General features: G+C 44.4%; 1 protein-coding gene across 3 annotated transcripts in view; it reads left to right on the top strand.

Annotated features, from left to right (window-relative positions):
* Lrrc1 (leucine rich repeat containing 1) overlaps window positions 1–15,084 on the top strand; it is a 115,644-nt gene that overhangs the window by 86,700 nt on the left and 13,860 nt on the right. For all 3 annotated transcript variants that reach the window (XM_030244218.1, NM_001146048.1, NM_172528.3), the window contains 6 exons: window positions 1,638–1,694; window positions 1,871–1,934; window positions 2,301–2,375; window positions 4,463–4,607; window positions 7,044–7,162; window positions 8,324–8,407. In XM_030244218.1, the coding sequence (XP_030100078.1) occupies window positions 1,638–1,694; window positions 1,871–1,934; window positions 2,301–2,375; window positions 4,463–4,607; window positions 7,044–7,162; window positions 8,324–8,407 (544 nt within the window). The remainder of the gene's footprint in view (window positions 1–1,637; window positions 1,695–1,870; window positions 1,935–2,300; window positions 2,376–4,462; window positions 4,608–7,043; window positions 7,163–8,323; window positions 8,408–15,084) is intronic.

Raw genomic sequence — 15,084 nt, 5'->3', positions numbered from 1 at the left:
AGAGTAAACGATGAAGGCAGATTAGTGTTGATGTAGCTTCTGACTCCTGTGTGCTGAGAGATAAAATCCTTCCAGATCTAAAGTGATATTAGCAGAATTACTTGGGGTTGGCACGGAGTCTGTGAGATGAAGGTTGGTCACTCTGTGGACTCTGCACCATGCAGTGCTCAGTTGGCTCAGTATGTGGAACTTGTGCTGGTGACATACTGACTCTGTCCCAGGTAATCATTGTCAGGGGAGAGAGTCTGCCTGCTCCATAGTGTCCTGATTGGCTCTCTTATATGTGAAAGGCACAAGAGTCAGTGTCAGCATAGCTACAGTAGCAAGTCAGTTGTATGGTCAGAGCCTCCTAATATACTATCCTGGACAAATTTAAAGGGATGTATTTTCCCTGGTGGTTGATGGCCATTGGGAGGCACTTGACTTCTGTAGATGAGACACCTTAGTTTAATTAATATATATATAGAGATAGATAAATAGATAGATAATAAAATATAAAAATATATATAACATGTAATTTATTACAATTATTTGGACTGGGCCATGCTGTTGTGGTTATTATTATTCTGGGGACTGGTTAAACACCCTTGTTGCCTTTATCTGTTAGGGGTTTCTACTCCACTTAGACCCTATAGTTCTCAAATAAGGAGATGCAGCGCCTTTAGATTCATAATAAGCTTACAATCGCTAGAGCTAAGCAGACATCAACCCTCTGTGCTGTTTTGTCCACTTTCCTGTGATGATCCCCGAGATGTCACTTGCCATGTTCCACCTGGGCTGCTCCTACTCCCTCAGGCCAGCCCTCCCTCGGGGTCATGCCCTCAGGATTCACCTACCCCATGGCGATTTCCTTCCTTGTTCCTCCTCACTCTTCTCATGGGTCCTGCCTGAACCCCAAGCTGGGGAACCTTCATCCCGTCTCTTCTGCCTAGCCTAAGCTGTAGGCATCTTTATTAACCAACCAGAGATAACTTGGGAGGCAAAGGTTCACATGGCATCATTTGGTGTACATGAGGATCTCCTTGACTGGGGTGCAACCAGGCCTTGGGGGCCAGTATTTAGCAGTTGAACATACAGCAGCACAAGACCAACCCCATGCAGCATGCCACAATGAAGGTCAGAAAACAGTTTGCAGGAACTGGTTCTCTCTTTGCACCAGCCGATCCTGGGAGATGGGGGTGAACTCATGTTGTCAGGCTTCGTGGCAAATACCTTCATGCACTGAGCCATCTCCTTGGACAGACCAAGGCAGTGTGCTAGGAACTCCTAGCCCCTTAGGATGAAAGGCACCCACTCGTCTTATGACAGCACATTTTTAACATTCTGCAGTTGAGAGGCCCATAGTTGGGCTTCTCTCTTAGTTCAGGGAGTGGTCGTCTTTAGTGGCTAATAAGTTATTTCCACATGTCTAATGTATAAGGGATTTGTGGGTTAAAACGCTGTACTTTTATTAATGCCATTATAGGGAAATTTGGGAAGTAAAGGTTATGTTAGCTGGTAGTGGTAAACATTTTTATCCTGAGGAGTAACCGGAAAAGGTTTTAATAAGAGCAGCATGTGGGGGATATGGACAGTAGAGGGAGAGTGGGAACGTCGAAGGCATTTTCTTAACACCAGTTTCCTCTTTGCATTTCTAGTCTCTATAACCTGGCTTCACTGGAACTGAGAGAGAATCTTCTTACATATCTTCCTGAGTGAGTCTCTGGGGGAAGTAAGATGGGATTTTGAGCACTGACTGGGAGTGTCGTCCTTCCTTCCCCAGCCACACGAACCATGCTTTTAGAATCTAGTCCAGGAAAGGATGTGTGTTACTACCCTGCGTGCCTTGAGTGTCTCTGAGTGTTTTCCTTGTTGTTGGTTGTTTCAACAGCTCTCTTACCCAACTAAGGAGACTAGAAGAACTTGATTTAGGAAACAATGAAATCTACAATTTGGTAAGTGTGTATCCCAAAGACTTGATGCTTTTCTGTCCTTAAGATCAGGGATGGCTTTGAGGAGTCACTGGAGACGTGTTTCTGTAAGTGCAGCTTGACAGTGTTTCAGCTTCAAACACTGACGGAATGTACCTCAGTCCACAGTGGCCAAGAAACATGGTATGGGGAGAGTCAGGACCAGAGATCTGAGCTCTGGGGCAGGTTTGCATTCTAGATGTGGGGCAGTTTCAGGGACAGTGTTGATATATACAGAGAAGTAACAACTAGCTCGGCTGTGGTACCCTGTTCCCATTTGATGATTCTTCCTTCCATAATGGAAGATGGAAGTCTGGGATCTTGTTACTATAATGTTACCTTTTGTTTCAGCCAGAATCAATTGGGGCACTCCTACATCTGAAGGATCTCTGGTTGGATGGAAATCAGCTGTCTGAATTACCTCAGGTTAGTGGGAACTTCAGTGCGTACCCAAAAGTGTATAGCCGCAACACTCAAGTGTGTGGGTGTTCTCTGCATCTCTGGGTCTTTCTAGAGGATCACAAGGACAAGGAACATTGTTTAGAAAGTACATTTGGAAGCAGCCCTTGAGCTTTCACCATTGTGCATCTTGCCACAGGGAGATTGAAAACTACAGCCCACCACCTCTGAAGACATAAAAGTCTCTCTTCTCATCTTACTACCCAGTATAACTTAGATCAAGCCCAGCAGATCTGTAAATTACAAAGGCCATAATACTGACAGTGTAAATCTCTGCTACTGTTTAGTGATGTGCCCAAGTGCTTCGAGGTAATTTTGACGACATTTCCCCATGGTGGTTGATGTAAAAGCAATATTTACGAGCTCCCAGTGTCCTCAGAGCACTCACAGTTTAAGCTGGAGTGCCTCGTGGTTAGTCGGCTCCCTGCTGATGGCAGCTGTGAGACCCATGTTCTAGATGAACCAAAGGGGCCTTGGGCAGTCACCTGAGTGGAGTCCAGCATCACACGAGAAAGCCTCCATAGAAAAGCCTTTCCCACACAGCAGACGCTACTTCCCCATACTTCCTTCCTCTTCTGTTGCAGAGTTTGGATCTTGAGTGCTCAAAGACTCTGTGCCTTTCAGGGTGTGGGCGTGTAGGCGGTCATATTTTAAAACAGTTTGCACGCTGCCCACTTGACTGTTTGGCCCAGCAGTGATGGGGCTGTGAGCTGTGGGTGGGGAGTGGCAGATGAAGGCCAGGAAGTCTGACGGCAGAAGGAAGCACTAGTCTAAAATTTTAGTTGTCACTGTTACACCGCTGCCAAGGTTACCATGATGTCACTGACTGACTAAGGGAGCTGAGAAACTAATTAGACTCTACTTCCGAGGTGCGAGCTGCAGCTCAGAACGAGAAGCAAATGAGCAACCTGCTGTATGTAGCCTTGGATGATACTTAGATTTCACTGGAGCGTGTGTAGAATCCTCGAGGAGAGAACTCTCGGGTGGGAGAGGATACTGTGGACTGTCTGGAGTGTAGTAAAATACCAGCCATCTGACAATAAAAGGAGGCAGTGTGTGTCTGTGCAGATGTGTGTAAATGACCATGGCATTCTAATCACAAAGGAATTGGAGCTCCAATTGATCCTTCTGTAAGTGCTTGTTGAACAGTATCAAGTGTACTAAGCCCAAAGCCGCCTTCACACCCCCTGCCTGTGATTCATACATGTAGTTTATCATTTTCATCAGAAAGGGGTCCAGAAATTTACTCATGTATTTATGCCCAGATTTGTGGTAAAGTAACATTCTTAGAACGGAGACCGTAAACAATCTTATCTCATTTTAGTATTTTACGAGTGAGTGGTTTTACCGTCATGCATGCTTTCATGCAGGTTTGCTCAGGGCCCCTGGAGGCTAAAAGAAGGTATTGGAGCCCCTGGGGCTGTAGTCACAGAAGGTTATACGCTTGCATGTGGGTGCTAGGGATTGAACCCAAGGCTTCTGGAAGAGTCGCCGGCCTCCTTAACCACCAAGGCATCCCTCTAGCCCAGTAACGGAGGGTTTTTAAAGACAGTTTTTCATACAGATTTATACACTGTGTTTTGACCGTGCCTCCCCTCGGCTCCCCTCCTCCCACCTCCTCCCTTTCCAACTTTGTGTTCCCTTTGTTTCCTTTTCCATTCAGACCCACCAAGTCCAGTGCTGCCCGTGTGCTCATGGGTGTGGGGCTACCCACCACTGGGCCACATTCCCAAAGACAAATGACCCCTTCCCCAGCAGCCAGCCATCCTCTGCCGTCTGCTCCTCACTGGGGCGAGGCTTTGGGAGCCCTGCCCAGTCTGTGCTTGAGTTTTGCCCAGCTTCATCTTGTGCAGGTAGCCACATCCGACCGAGCTCTCGAGTGCACGCTCGGGGGACAGTGTTTCCCCGTACCCACCCCATCCTCCAGCTCTTACATGCTCTCTGCTCCTGCCCCTGGGATGCGGACCTGGGGTTTGGTTTTGAAAAACCCCCATGGCAAATTGCTTTGTGCCATGCCAGCTTCAAGTGTTTCTCTTTCTGTGCCATCACCACAGGAAATCGGCAATCTGAAGAACCTCCTCTGCCTAGATGTCTCTGAAAACAGGCTGGAGAGACTTCCTGAAGAGATCAGCGGCCTGACTTCTTTGACATACTTAGTCATTTCCCAGAACTTGCTAGAAACAATTCCTGAGGGCATTGGTGAGTATTGAACAGCACCACACACAGACACAGCGTTCCACCTGCTGTTCTCTAGAGCTTTAGAACGCACTCTGTATCTCTTTGGTCCTCTCTGCTCAATGCGGGCAATGTAGCTTCTGGTGTTTGTTTGTTTGTTTGTTTGTTTGTTTGTTTGTTTGTTTGTTTGTTTTTAAGAGGGAAAGCAGGGAATATTTAGTGTAGTATGAGCTTCAAATGCATCTATCTATTCATCCTGGCTTGGCAAAACCTATAATATTGTTACTTTCAAGTGTTGATTTCTATCTATTTTATCCATACTTATGAAAGTGATTAATCAAACTAAGAGGATGGGTTTAAGGCAAATATCACTCACTTGGACATCTCATGTCAGCCTCCAAAACAGTTCATGAGAGCATAACTCAGACATCACTAAAACTTAGGTCTGCCCTGGACTTGGGCCTCTTGGTAAGAGTGCACGGGGAGGTGCTTCTAAAGGGGACAGTGACAGAGCTGACCCTTCTCCAGCCTGTTAGGGGAGGTCTTTAACCATCCTTTGGTATTTCCTTTCAAAATAATCCAGGTATTTCCCCTTTCTCTTTTTCCCCTTTCTCCTCCCTCTCCTTCTCCCCTCCCCTTCCCCTCTGAGACAGGGTTTCCCTATATACCTCTGACTGTCCTGGAGCTGGCTATGTAGAACAGGTTGGCCTCACCCTCATGGAGATCTGGCTGCCTCTACCTCCCAAATTTCCTTTCTTATAAAGGAACTTAGACCAGTATGAGGAGTTAGTACAGAATGTGACAGAAAAACGAGTTATTTAAGCTGCGAGAAAACGTTTTTTATCTTATCTTTTTCTTGTCTTAATAAACAAGGTCCTGCACTTGTTTTTTTAAATAGGGTTTTTCATAATGTTTTTCTTGTATGCACTGCTAATTCTGTGAGATAAATAAATGTCTGTTAATGTGCTTTGTTTTTTTTTTTTTTTTGGTTGTTGTTCATTTGTTTGAATTTCTCAGATAGAAAGTTATATAATCTAGAATTTTTTAAAACAGAATCAATAAATTAAAAATAAATTAAATAAAATTATTAAAATGAAATTAAGACATTCATGAGAGGTGAGAGAGACATAGTATAAATGCAGAGTAGCCCCATCGCAGTGCTCCCTCGAGCCTGTAAGGACCTATGTTTAACCACAGAATGTAAAGAAGAGTGTGGCCAGGGTCATAGGAAAATGATAACTGATGACAGCTGTTAGCTAGGCTGCAGACACCATGTTCGTTTAACTAGTACCAGTTAAAACCGGATGGGGATTTCAACTCTGTAGAGAAGGTCATTCAGAATCATACGTGGCATCGTGTGCTGTAGAGGCTGGATTCGGAATAGGAGGAGTTGGCCGAGGGGAGCTGGCCTACTGCGGGCGTTCAAGAGTGATCTGAAGCAGGGCCCTCTGTAGCGCGCTTAGTGTGTCCTGTAGTCCAGATGCGCAAACTGCTGAGGCTCACAAATCTCAGATTGGTTTGAAAAGCTTTAACAAAACCAGACATAATTGCTATAAATTACGTTGTGATTCTTCCTGGAGAAACAGGTACCCCGTTCACTTGCACTATCCGGGCTGGGAATAGGGCTAAGGAGATGTGTCAAGCTGCGTTTGTGCCCTGTGTGATACCAGCATGTCTTCTGATAGCAAGGCCTTTGGAGATCCACCGGGCACTGAGTCTCTTACTGAGGATGCTACATAATGAGCTAATTGTTGACTAGTCCTTCCTTGGCCCATGGCTCTGCCCAAGATCAGATAGTTCTTCCGTCACTTTTCTTTGCCCTGCTTCATGTTTCTATTTGGGATCTTCTCATTTAATGGGGAGGGTGTTGCGCTAGGCTCTCAGTAGGCGATGGAGGGTTGCCTGTGCTGTTTGTTTCCCTGACGTCAGCTGAAAGGAAGGATCTGAATGATGTAGGGTCTGGTTGTTTTGTTTTGTTTTGTTTCTTTATCTTTTTCCTGGGGACTTGGAGGTGGCTGTTGGACTCATTCGTCTTTCCTCCTGTCCTCTGGGCATTTGTCTGTCAAGACTTCCTGTTCAGAAGCTCATTGGAGCGTCTGCCTCGTGTGCACATGCAGAGCTACTTCAGTTAGGGTCTTCACTGAGCCTTCCATCCACAAAACTCTTAAGAGTGCATCAGTAGACAAGTAGACAACTGTTAGTCCTTCGTGAAACTTCTGGCTTTCAGTCTTTTTAGTTAGCCCTTGCAAATGATTTGTTTCTAATTACCGACTTTCTGATGCACTGAGCAATTACTAGTGATCTAAATGAGACTGATAAAGTATCCATTTAACAAGCTGGCTGAAGAAAAAAAAAACAAGTAATTATTTAAAATGAAAAAGAACAGCAGATAGAAAAAAAAACCCAAGTGGTGATTAGGCAAAGAATCACGGCTAATGAGTTTAAATGACATTTTTGTAGGAAAACTAAAGAAGCTGTCAATCTTGAAGTTGGATCAGAACAGACTCACACAGTTGCCCGAAGCAATTGGGGATTGTGAAAATCTCACGGAGTTAGTTCTTACAGAAAACCGGCTCCTGGTAAGTGCCCGAAGACCGACTGCACTTACATAAGCACAGGGTGTTTTGGAGCCACACTGAAAGCTTACTGTGTGCTTAGTGAGCCTACGTCACACACATCCCACAGAAGCCCATGTCAGCTGCATGTGTCCGGGGTGTAGGAGTCTATCCAGAAGATAATGGTGACTCCCCCAGGAAAGCCCAGGGCGATGGGTGCTTAGACTACTCTGTCTTCTGAGCTGGAGAAAGGTGTCTGAAAACCTTGAAAGAGACTACTGCTAACTGCACCCTAAGAATAAGGACTGGAGACAGCCCCCCAGACTCACACTTTGACTAGGCTTCCTCTCCCTGCCAGGGGTGGAGTGCACGCACCAGCTGCCCGGGGTGGGTTAGCAGAGTGGCAGCCAGTCTCTGCTGTCTGCTCCCTTCCTGCCCTCCCTTTGCTTTGTCTGCCAGGTCCTCTGTTTGCCTCCTTTTCCTGTACTGCAGTCGTCTTGTGTGCTCTCTTCACTGTCCCCTTAGTCATGCTTCTTTCCTCTGCCTTTCCTTCTTTTCTTCTCTCTTGCTCCCCCATTCTCTGTGTTGTTAAGTGAATTATTTCTCCTTGGGTGGAAAGAGCAGTGAGAGACAGCCTAAGAAGAGTGAGAACTTAGACCTGGCAGAAATTCCCTGACGATCCTGCCTTAGAATTCCTCTGAGATGTTAGAGAGCCCCACCCCCACCTCCACAAGCCCAGCCTGCTGCTGGAGGGCTCTGCTGTGCACACCATCCCTGCTTAGCTTTCGTCTTGCCCACCTGGGTCTTTCTGCTTCCTGGCCTCACAGCACTTGGACAACATTCTGACCTTCACACGTCAAAGCCACCATCCACCTGTGGTGGTCTGGTATGCGTGCAGGGCAGGTACAAACCTCGAGGGTGTGAATGCACACTCGCCTGAGTGGAAGAGCATTGCCTTTCCCTGTCTCTGCCTTTCACTCATTTTCTTTCAAACATACGGTCATACCAACAGAAATTCAGAATACTTAATTATACATCTCCAAGTGACCATTACAGACATTCGATAGTCAAAAAGTATTTCCTTTTGCTGATACTTTTAACGTCCTTGTAAATAACTGCTGCTTCTGTTGCGATAAGTTAAAAAAAATCAATAATCAGTTAATAACAAAAGTATTATTTTAACAGACTTTACCTAAGAGCATTGGAAAACTTAAGAAGTTGAGCAACTTGAATGCAGACAGGAATAAATTAGTGTCATTGCCAAAAGAGGTAGGTGCTGCTAAATAAATAAATATGGTAATGATTATCACATGTAAAGGATCAAAAATGTCTGTGAACATTGGCTCTTTTTTTTTAATGTCTAATAGATGTATGGTATATTTAAAGTCATGAGTATGAACTTGGTTGGAGGACTGAATCCAAGAATGATTGTCAGTAATGCTAAAGAGAGTTGAGAAAGGCATATCAATAAGAACTTAAATAGAAGAAAGAGATTGATATTTTGATCTAAAGAGAATGACTTTGTTGGTAGAAGTGGATAACTTGAGAGTTTGCCAGAGAATGTGGGCGATTTTGAGTTTACCTGTCACATTTAACCATAAGCTGTTACTGTGCTTATAAAGGTGGACCTCCATACAACCCCGTTTCTCGGCAGATATTTAAACCAGGACATGTTAATGTCTAGGTAGGAATCCTTTAAAAGGGCCCTTCACCACCATCACCCCCTCTTCCTCTGTGTCACCACCCTCCTTCTCTCCCACCATCTACCCCTCTAGTGAAAAGAGACAGTTACCTTCCATTGCCCAGAGGAAATCTAGGCTCTTCAGAGGCTTAAAGCCCATCAGAGGCAGTGGAAGTGCCAACCAAAGAGTGACCCCACAGAGCATGAAGTGTGGAGGTATCCAGTGCCCTCTGTGGAAGGTTTACAGGCAGTGGGGAGTGGGAGAGCTGTCCTGGAAGAAGTGAGACGGAACTTCCCCTTTTGCTGTTTTTAATGCCTGTAACACAGTCAAAGGCTGTGTGTTTGGTCCTTTCCTTTCCCTTTACTGAATGGAGAGACCATTGGTGAGACTTCCTGTTTGTTAAGTCCTCATATAAAAATCCATTTTCCTTGACATTGGCCAGATTCAGTTTTGTTTGTATTTTCCTGCTGTGACGCTTCCACCTTCTGTCTTGGAATGATTTCAAAGTTGGCATTTTACCAGCCAAAACTTGAGGCCCACCTATTTCTTTTCCTAGGGCTAGTGTACAGGGTGTGGGGGCTTCTTCGTTCCCTTCCTCAGCTTGGTTCTCCGCTCACAGGGCCCATTTTCTTCTGGGTAAGTTGGATAACTTTCCTGAGGAGTAGAAGCAACAGGATACAGATTAAAAACACAGCACACATTTAGAATCAGACACACCTTTAACATGAGCCATCACATCTAAGCAAAACTGTCTCCAACAGAAATAATCCAGTCTGCCATTCAGCCACACTGGGACTCAACTAAGATTGTGCTGATCAAAACATTTGGTCCTCCTCTGTAAGCAGTAAACCAAAATGCAGCTGATAGCATCAACACTACTTTCTCCCCTTGCACGAGTGGATGGGGATAGCACTGGTTGCAGAGTCAGCACCAGAAGATGTGTCCCTTTCTTCCTTCCCCTGTGTGGTCCCATGGCACCTCTGTGTAGTCCCACACACTCAGTCTCTTGAAGTCGTGATGATCTCCCAAGTTCACGGATGCAGAAACTGATTGAGGCTGGCCGTTCTTTAGCTCCAAAATGACTCTCCCAGTCTCTGACTCCTGTGCCTTGCCATTAAAAACAGCGCAAAGCAAGGGATTCAGATGCAGCGTGGCCCTCCACCCGTGTGTCCCACAGAGTGTAGAACGCCTTGATTAAGTAAGGAAAGGTGAGGCAATCTCTCGTCTGGGTGCTCGGAACGTGAATACGGCATAGGCATAGGGGCATTTTTGATGCAGGTGCTAAGGAGAATACTGTGACGTTTAATGACAACATTCTCCCAGTGACTCTGGATCCCTCCTGAATCCTTTCTTCCAGGAACACATTTCAGGCAAGGTCTGTAGATTGTTTTATCACAAAGCTGCCACTGCCATTTGACAGTGATTCATCTTTGTTTTAAGAGTGAATCTCCAGCAGTGTTTCTGATGAGAGAGTGGCCTGAAGCACCTTATGTCTGCCGAAGTCTACCACAAAACACAGTTAGCTCTTAAGCATTTACGCCTTCACATATTGTTTATTTTCTTGGAAATTCTGATTGATTTTCTGGCATCAAGGGTTTTATGAGTGAATAAAATGGATACTTTGTTCTTTAGCCTCTCAGTAAGGTAGAAATGTTTTTATATTTAAGAGTGAGATCTTTCTAGGCTCTGTCCCCTAAATAAAGAAATGCATCAAATGTATGTGTCTGGTTCTGCCGTGGGTCACAGCTTGGTACCCATAAGAAATGATCTGATTGCTCATCTCATCAGGGTTCAACAACTACACCACAAAGTGTCCCAGCACTTATCAGGTCACCAGTGTGTACAGTTAGTGTGGTCTGCCCTGTGATTGTGTGTGCATGAACACTAGCTCTACCTCTATGCCGATACCACTCCATCAAATCTTATACTTTTCTTTGAAAAATGTATTCCTTTTTTTTTCTCAATCAATTAAGTTGCACACATAGTATATCTAAGCCAAAACAAGAACTAATCCGTTTTCACATCCCAGGTCCCTAGTTGTATATCTGCTGTTGGTTTGGCTGTAGTTTTCCCTATACCGTGTTGTCATCTCATTTGATGGTATTGTATATTGTCAGTCTCCTTCCTCTTCAGCCGCATGCATTTCCATCTGTTCCCCAAATGACTGAGGGGAAGATGTCTGTGCTGTTTGGGTCACAGTAAAGGGTCCTGTTTGTGTTTCATTGTGTTATTTGTAGTAAACATTTGGAAATCAACGAATGTCTCTTGTTTTCTTAATTGTTAGCTGCTTGGAAATTTTAGAAAAGTCAGGTAAACTTGTCACCTTGTAAGTATTGTTCTGACTGACAGTTCCATCTCAACTTCCCGTTTTGCTTCTTAAGTGCATGAAGATTCAACCTGGCTGAATTCTGTGTGTGCTGCTCATGTACAGTCTGGACGTCTTCTCTATAAATAACTGTAGCAACCGCATGGCCCGATCTGTTGTATCAGTATGTGCTTCTCACATTGGTTGAGATTATTATTCACAAAAGAATGCTTTTCTGTGACTTACACCGTGTAAGTTACTCCGAGACTCTGAAAGGCATCTTTTGCCATCTCCTCCACCGTCACTGCATCGAGCTTTGCCAGCGTGATTCTAGCTTGTGGTGGAAAGGCTCCACCTGGCTCGTTTGCTGCATCCGGCATGCGTCTGAGCTCCCAGCCACTCACTCTGTGTCTTACTTCTCATTCTGTGACTTACTTTTGTGTACTCTGGGAATGGGGAAGAGTTAAGCGGAGGAGAGTGTAGGCTGGAACCTGTGTGTGATGCAGGAGGATAGCACCTTTGTGTTCTCCAGCCAGGTGCTATGTTGAAATACCTTCTGGCCAAAAGAAATTGAGCATATGGCCAAGTTTAGAATACACAGGATATGTTTTGTTTATTTATGTATTGGATCAAACTGAGAAAAGTATCCCAACTATATCATAACCTGTTTGGTCAAATGAGATATGGTAGAACTTTTGGAACATGCATAAAAGTTTTTTGTTTTATTCAGTGTACAACCTATTAATTCCCTAGAAGTATTCTGATGTTCAGAAATGTCCCTGATGATAGAGTATTCATTCCGCAGACAGCTTTTTGCCTCTTGTACTTTAAGTTTGTTTGTTCTAGTCTAAGTTTCCCTTTCAGTTTAAGATTATTGACAGTAAGTGTAATATAGAACCTATACATGGTAGAATAAAATACAGTTGACCCTAAGATCTGAAGACAGAGAGTACATTCCTAAATTTGAAAGGAGAAATAAATCATAAAAGAAATAGTTGACAAGGCCAGAGCTGGCTCAGTGAGTGAGATGCCTGCCACTCAAGCACGAGCGGCTGAGTCCAGTCCCTGGAGTCCTTGTTCAAATAACCCAGCACTGGAGGGACAGAGCCTGTTGGGAGCCCTGGGCCTTCCTGGCCTGGTAGCCTAGCTTAACTAGGGGCTTCCAGGTCAGCAAGAGGCCCGGTGTCTACAGACTGGGAGAATGAGACCCTAGAAAAGAAGAGGTTGCTCCTGACCTTCAACTGCACACTTCTCGTGCATGCAAGGACCAAGCAGTGGGTATGACGGGCTTGTTACCTAGGCAATTTATTATCAGAAAGAGGATTAAACGCAACTTTCAGGTAGGTAGACGGTCAATCTCAAATGAAGAAAATCTTAACTATTATTAGGAAGTTCTTCATGTCCCTGAGCAAAAGATGGAAAAATAAGCAAAACAAAACCAAGTGATACCCAGAAAGGGAGAGCAGGGGAGTCGGCCTCATTGGCGTTCACAGAAGTGTGGCAAGTGCTGCAGGGAGCACATATTATCATGTAAGTATACATGTCCAGGGCTGTCAGAGGAGAGACCACTGATACTGTTAAAAACTTTAAAATATACATATCCCTTTTACTCTTCTGTTTCTAAGAGTTTATTCTTAACATATGGCCCATGGATACTAAGACACAGACACAAGACTGTATCTTGGATTTTTTACAGCACCAAGGGTACTCCAGGGACCATCCTAGAGACGCGTGAAGCAGCTCACATGGACCAGTCTCTTCTGCCGTGTGCTTATTTCTGTCTGATTTTTTTTTACTGTATTTTTTTGAGGTATAGACAAATCAGGATCAACAGATTATTAAAATAGTGCTGGTAGAGAAGCAAAGAGGTGTTAGAACTGATGATACTGCCATAGAGGTGGCGCACGCCTTTAATCCCAGCACTCAGAAGGCAGAGGCTGGCGGGTCTCTGAGTTTGAGGCCAGCCTGATATACAGAGTGAGTTCTAGAATAGCCAGAGCCACACAGTGAAAGCCTGCCTTGAAAAACCAGAGAGGGGGAATGTGTGGGGTGTGTGTGTGTGTGTGTGTGTGTGTGTGTGTGTGTGTGTGTATATGTATGTGTGTGTATATGTGAAGGGAGTGGGGGTAAAACTAATTAGTAAACATCAAACATGGATGGATTGTTTAATAATCTGTTACACAACTACAGGGGAAAATACTGTGGAGTCAATAAAAACGTTAAGTATAATAACATTAGAATGTTTTTGATGTGTTTTTGTGCACGCGCGCGCGTGCGAAAAGTCATGTCTTGTTATATGTATGGTCCAATAATTTGTAGAATCCCCAAACCATAGAATTTCAAAAATGTTCATGAAGTAGGGGATATTTTTATACTATAGCACAGACTCTGAAAGGGATATCTAAAATTATGTATATTATTTTTGTTCACCGTGTATTTCAGGCCAGATCTTGTTTTCTTTGTAAGTTTTCCTATCAGCCTGTGAAATGTAGGCTCTGCTCTGCTTCCAATAGTGAAAAACTGGGCAAGCAGTCTCTCACACGTGAAGACGTGAAGCTGGCTGACCTAGGCTGCTTCTCTGAATCCTTGGTGTGACTGTTGCCTCTCGGCTGCTCCATAAACATTTACTCTTTAGAGTACTGGCTCTCACCTGTGAATTGCCACCCTGTTGGGGATTGTCACAGGGGGTCACTTAAGACCATCTGAAAAGCCTGCCTAAGGCCACCAGAAAACACAGATAATTAATTACATTATGATTCACAGCAATAGCAAAGTACAGTTATGAGGAAGCAACTAAAATGACTTTGTGATTGGGGTCACCACAACACGAAGAACTGTATCATAGGGTCACAGCTGTAGGAAGGTTTAGAACCGCTGCTTTAAATGCTGCCGGGACCACCTCCAGGTCTGGCCTGGGTTAGCTTAATGGCAGACAGTTAAACATAGGATCATTTTGAATTAACATAGACACAGAAGAGCTAAACTAGGGTTTCCTGCTACATTCCGTAGTTTTTAGAGACTCCAAATCCAAACCCTTGTGTTCTTGGAAGGTGTTATTAGTGGTTTAAGGGAGGTTTAAAATACCAGCTTCCTACATAACTGGTAATAGGTTATTTAAAGAGTGACTCCACTTCCCAGAATTTCTGTGATAATAGACATTTTATCCTGATGACCGCCAGGGAACCTTCAAATTCTGCCTATGAAACCAAAAGAGAGATCAGAATACACACAGATGATTCGGGTAACAAGATAGTGAGCTCATGTCAGTCCCTAACTGAGTTTTTCATATGAAAGAGTGTTAGGATGTGCGGTCAGTCAGACAGTTCTTAAAAGGTCCAGGTAAACTCTACAAAACAAGTAGCCACTGAGGCTTAGTTGCAAGAAGTCCATAAATACTCAAGTGTTGATTAGACTTGTCATTCACATCTGTGGCTTTCACTTCTTGGAGAGAGAGAGTAGCTGCTGCATGTATTTGGCAGCGACAGCCAGGATAGGCACCAAATTACATGTGTGGTTCCATTCAGTTTCTTGCTGTTACTTTTGGTTTAAAATGAACCGATCCAAACCTACAGAATGTGTGACTCAGCCTGAAACCTCACCAATATGTGCATGATCTCACAGCATCCCCTCCCTTCATGCCTCGCACCCCGCTTGGTATCCATAATAAACTCTAGCTTTTGAGGAGTTTTGAAGCTGGTATTTCTAATATATTTTTTTCTATAAATCAGAATTTTCTGCCATTTTTGCTGGCTGGTGTGTAAGCAGGTTTTTGATATGAAGGCGTACCTGACAGCATGGCTTTATGAGTGACCAGGGTCTCCTCTTCCATACTTTGCAGTATGTGCTGTGTGCTGGCACCATCCTCCAGACAACATAAACATTGGCTATCAGGAGGCTGCCAGCTCTGACAGCCCAGAATGTAAGAGGCTGGTGCACACTGTTGCCTTCCACTGCTTGAG

Source organism: Mus musculus, chromosome 9, assembly GCF_000001635.26.
Source record: "Mus musculus strain C57BL/6J chromosome 9, GRCm38.p6 C57BL/6J".
NCBI classification, from domain to species: Eukaryota; Metazoa; Chordata; class Mammalia; order Rodentia; family Muridae; genus Mus; species Mus musculus.
The sequence above is the reverse complement of the archived record's forward strand: the minus strand, read 5'-3'. Positions and strand labels throughout refer to the sequence as shown.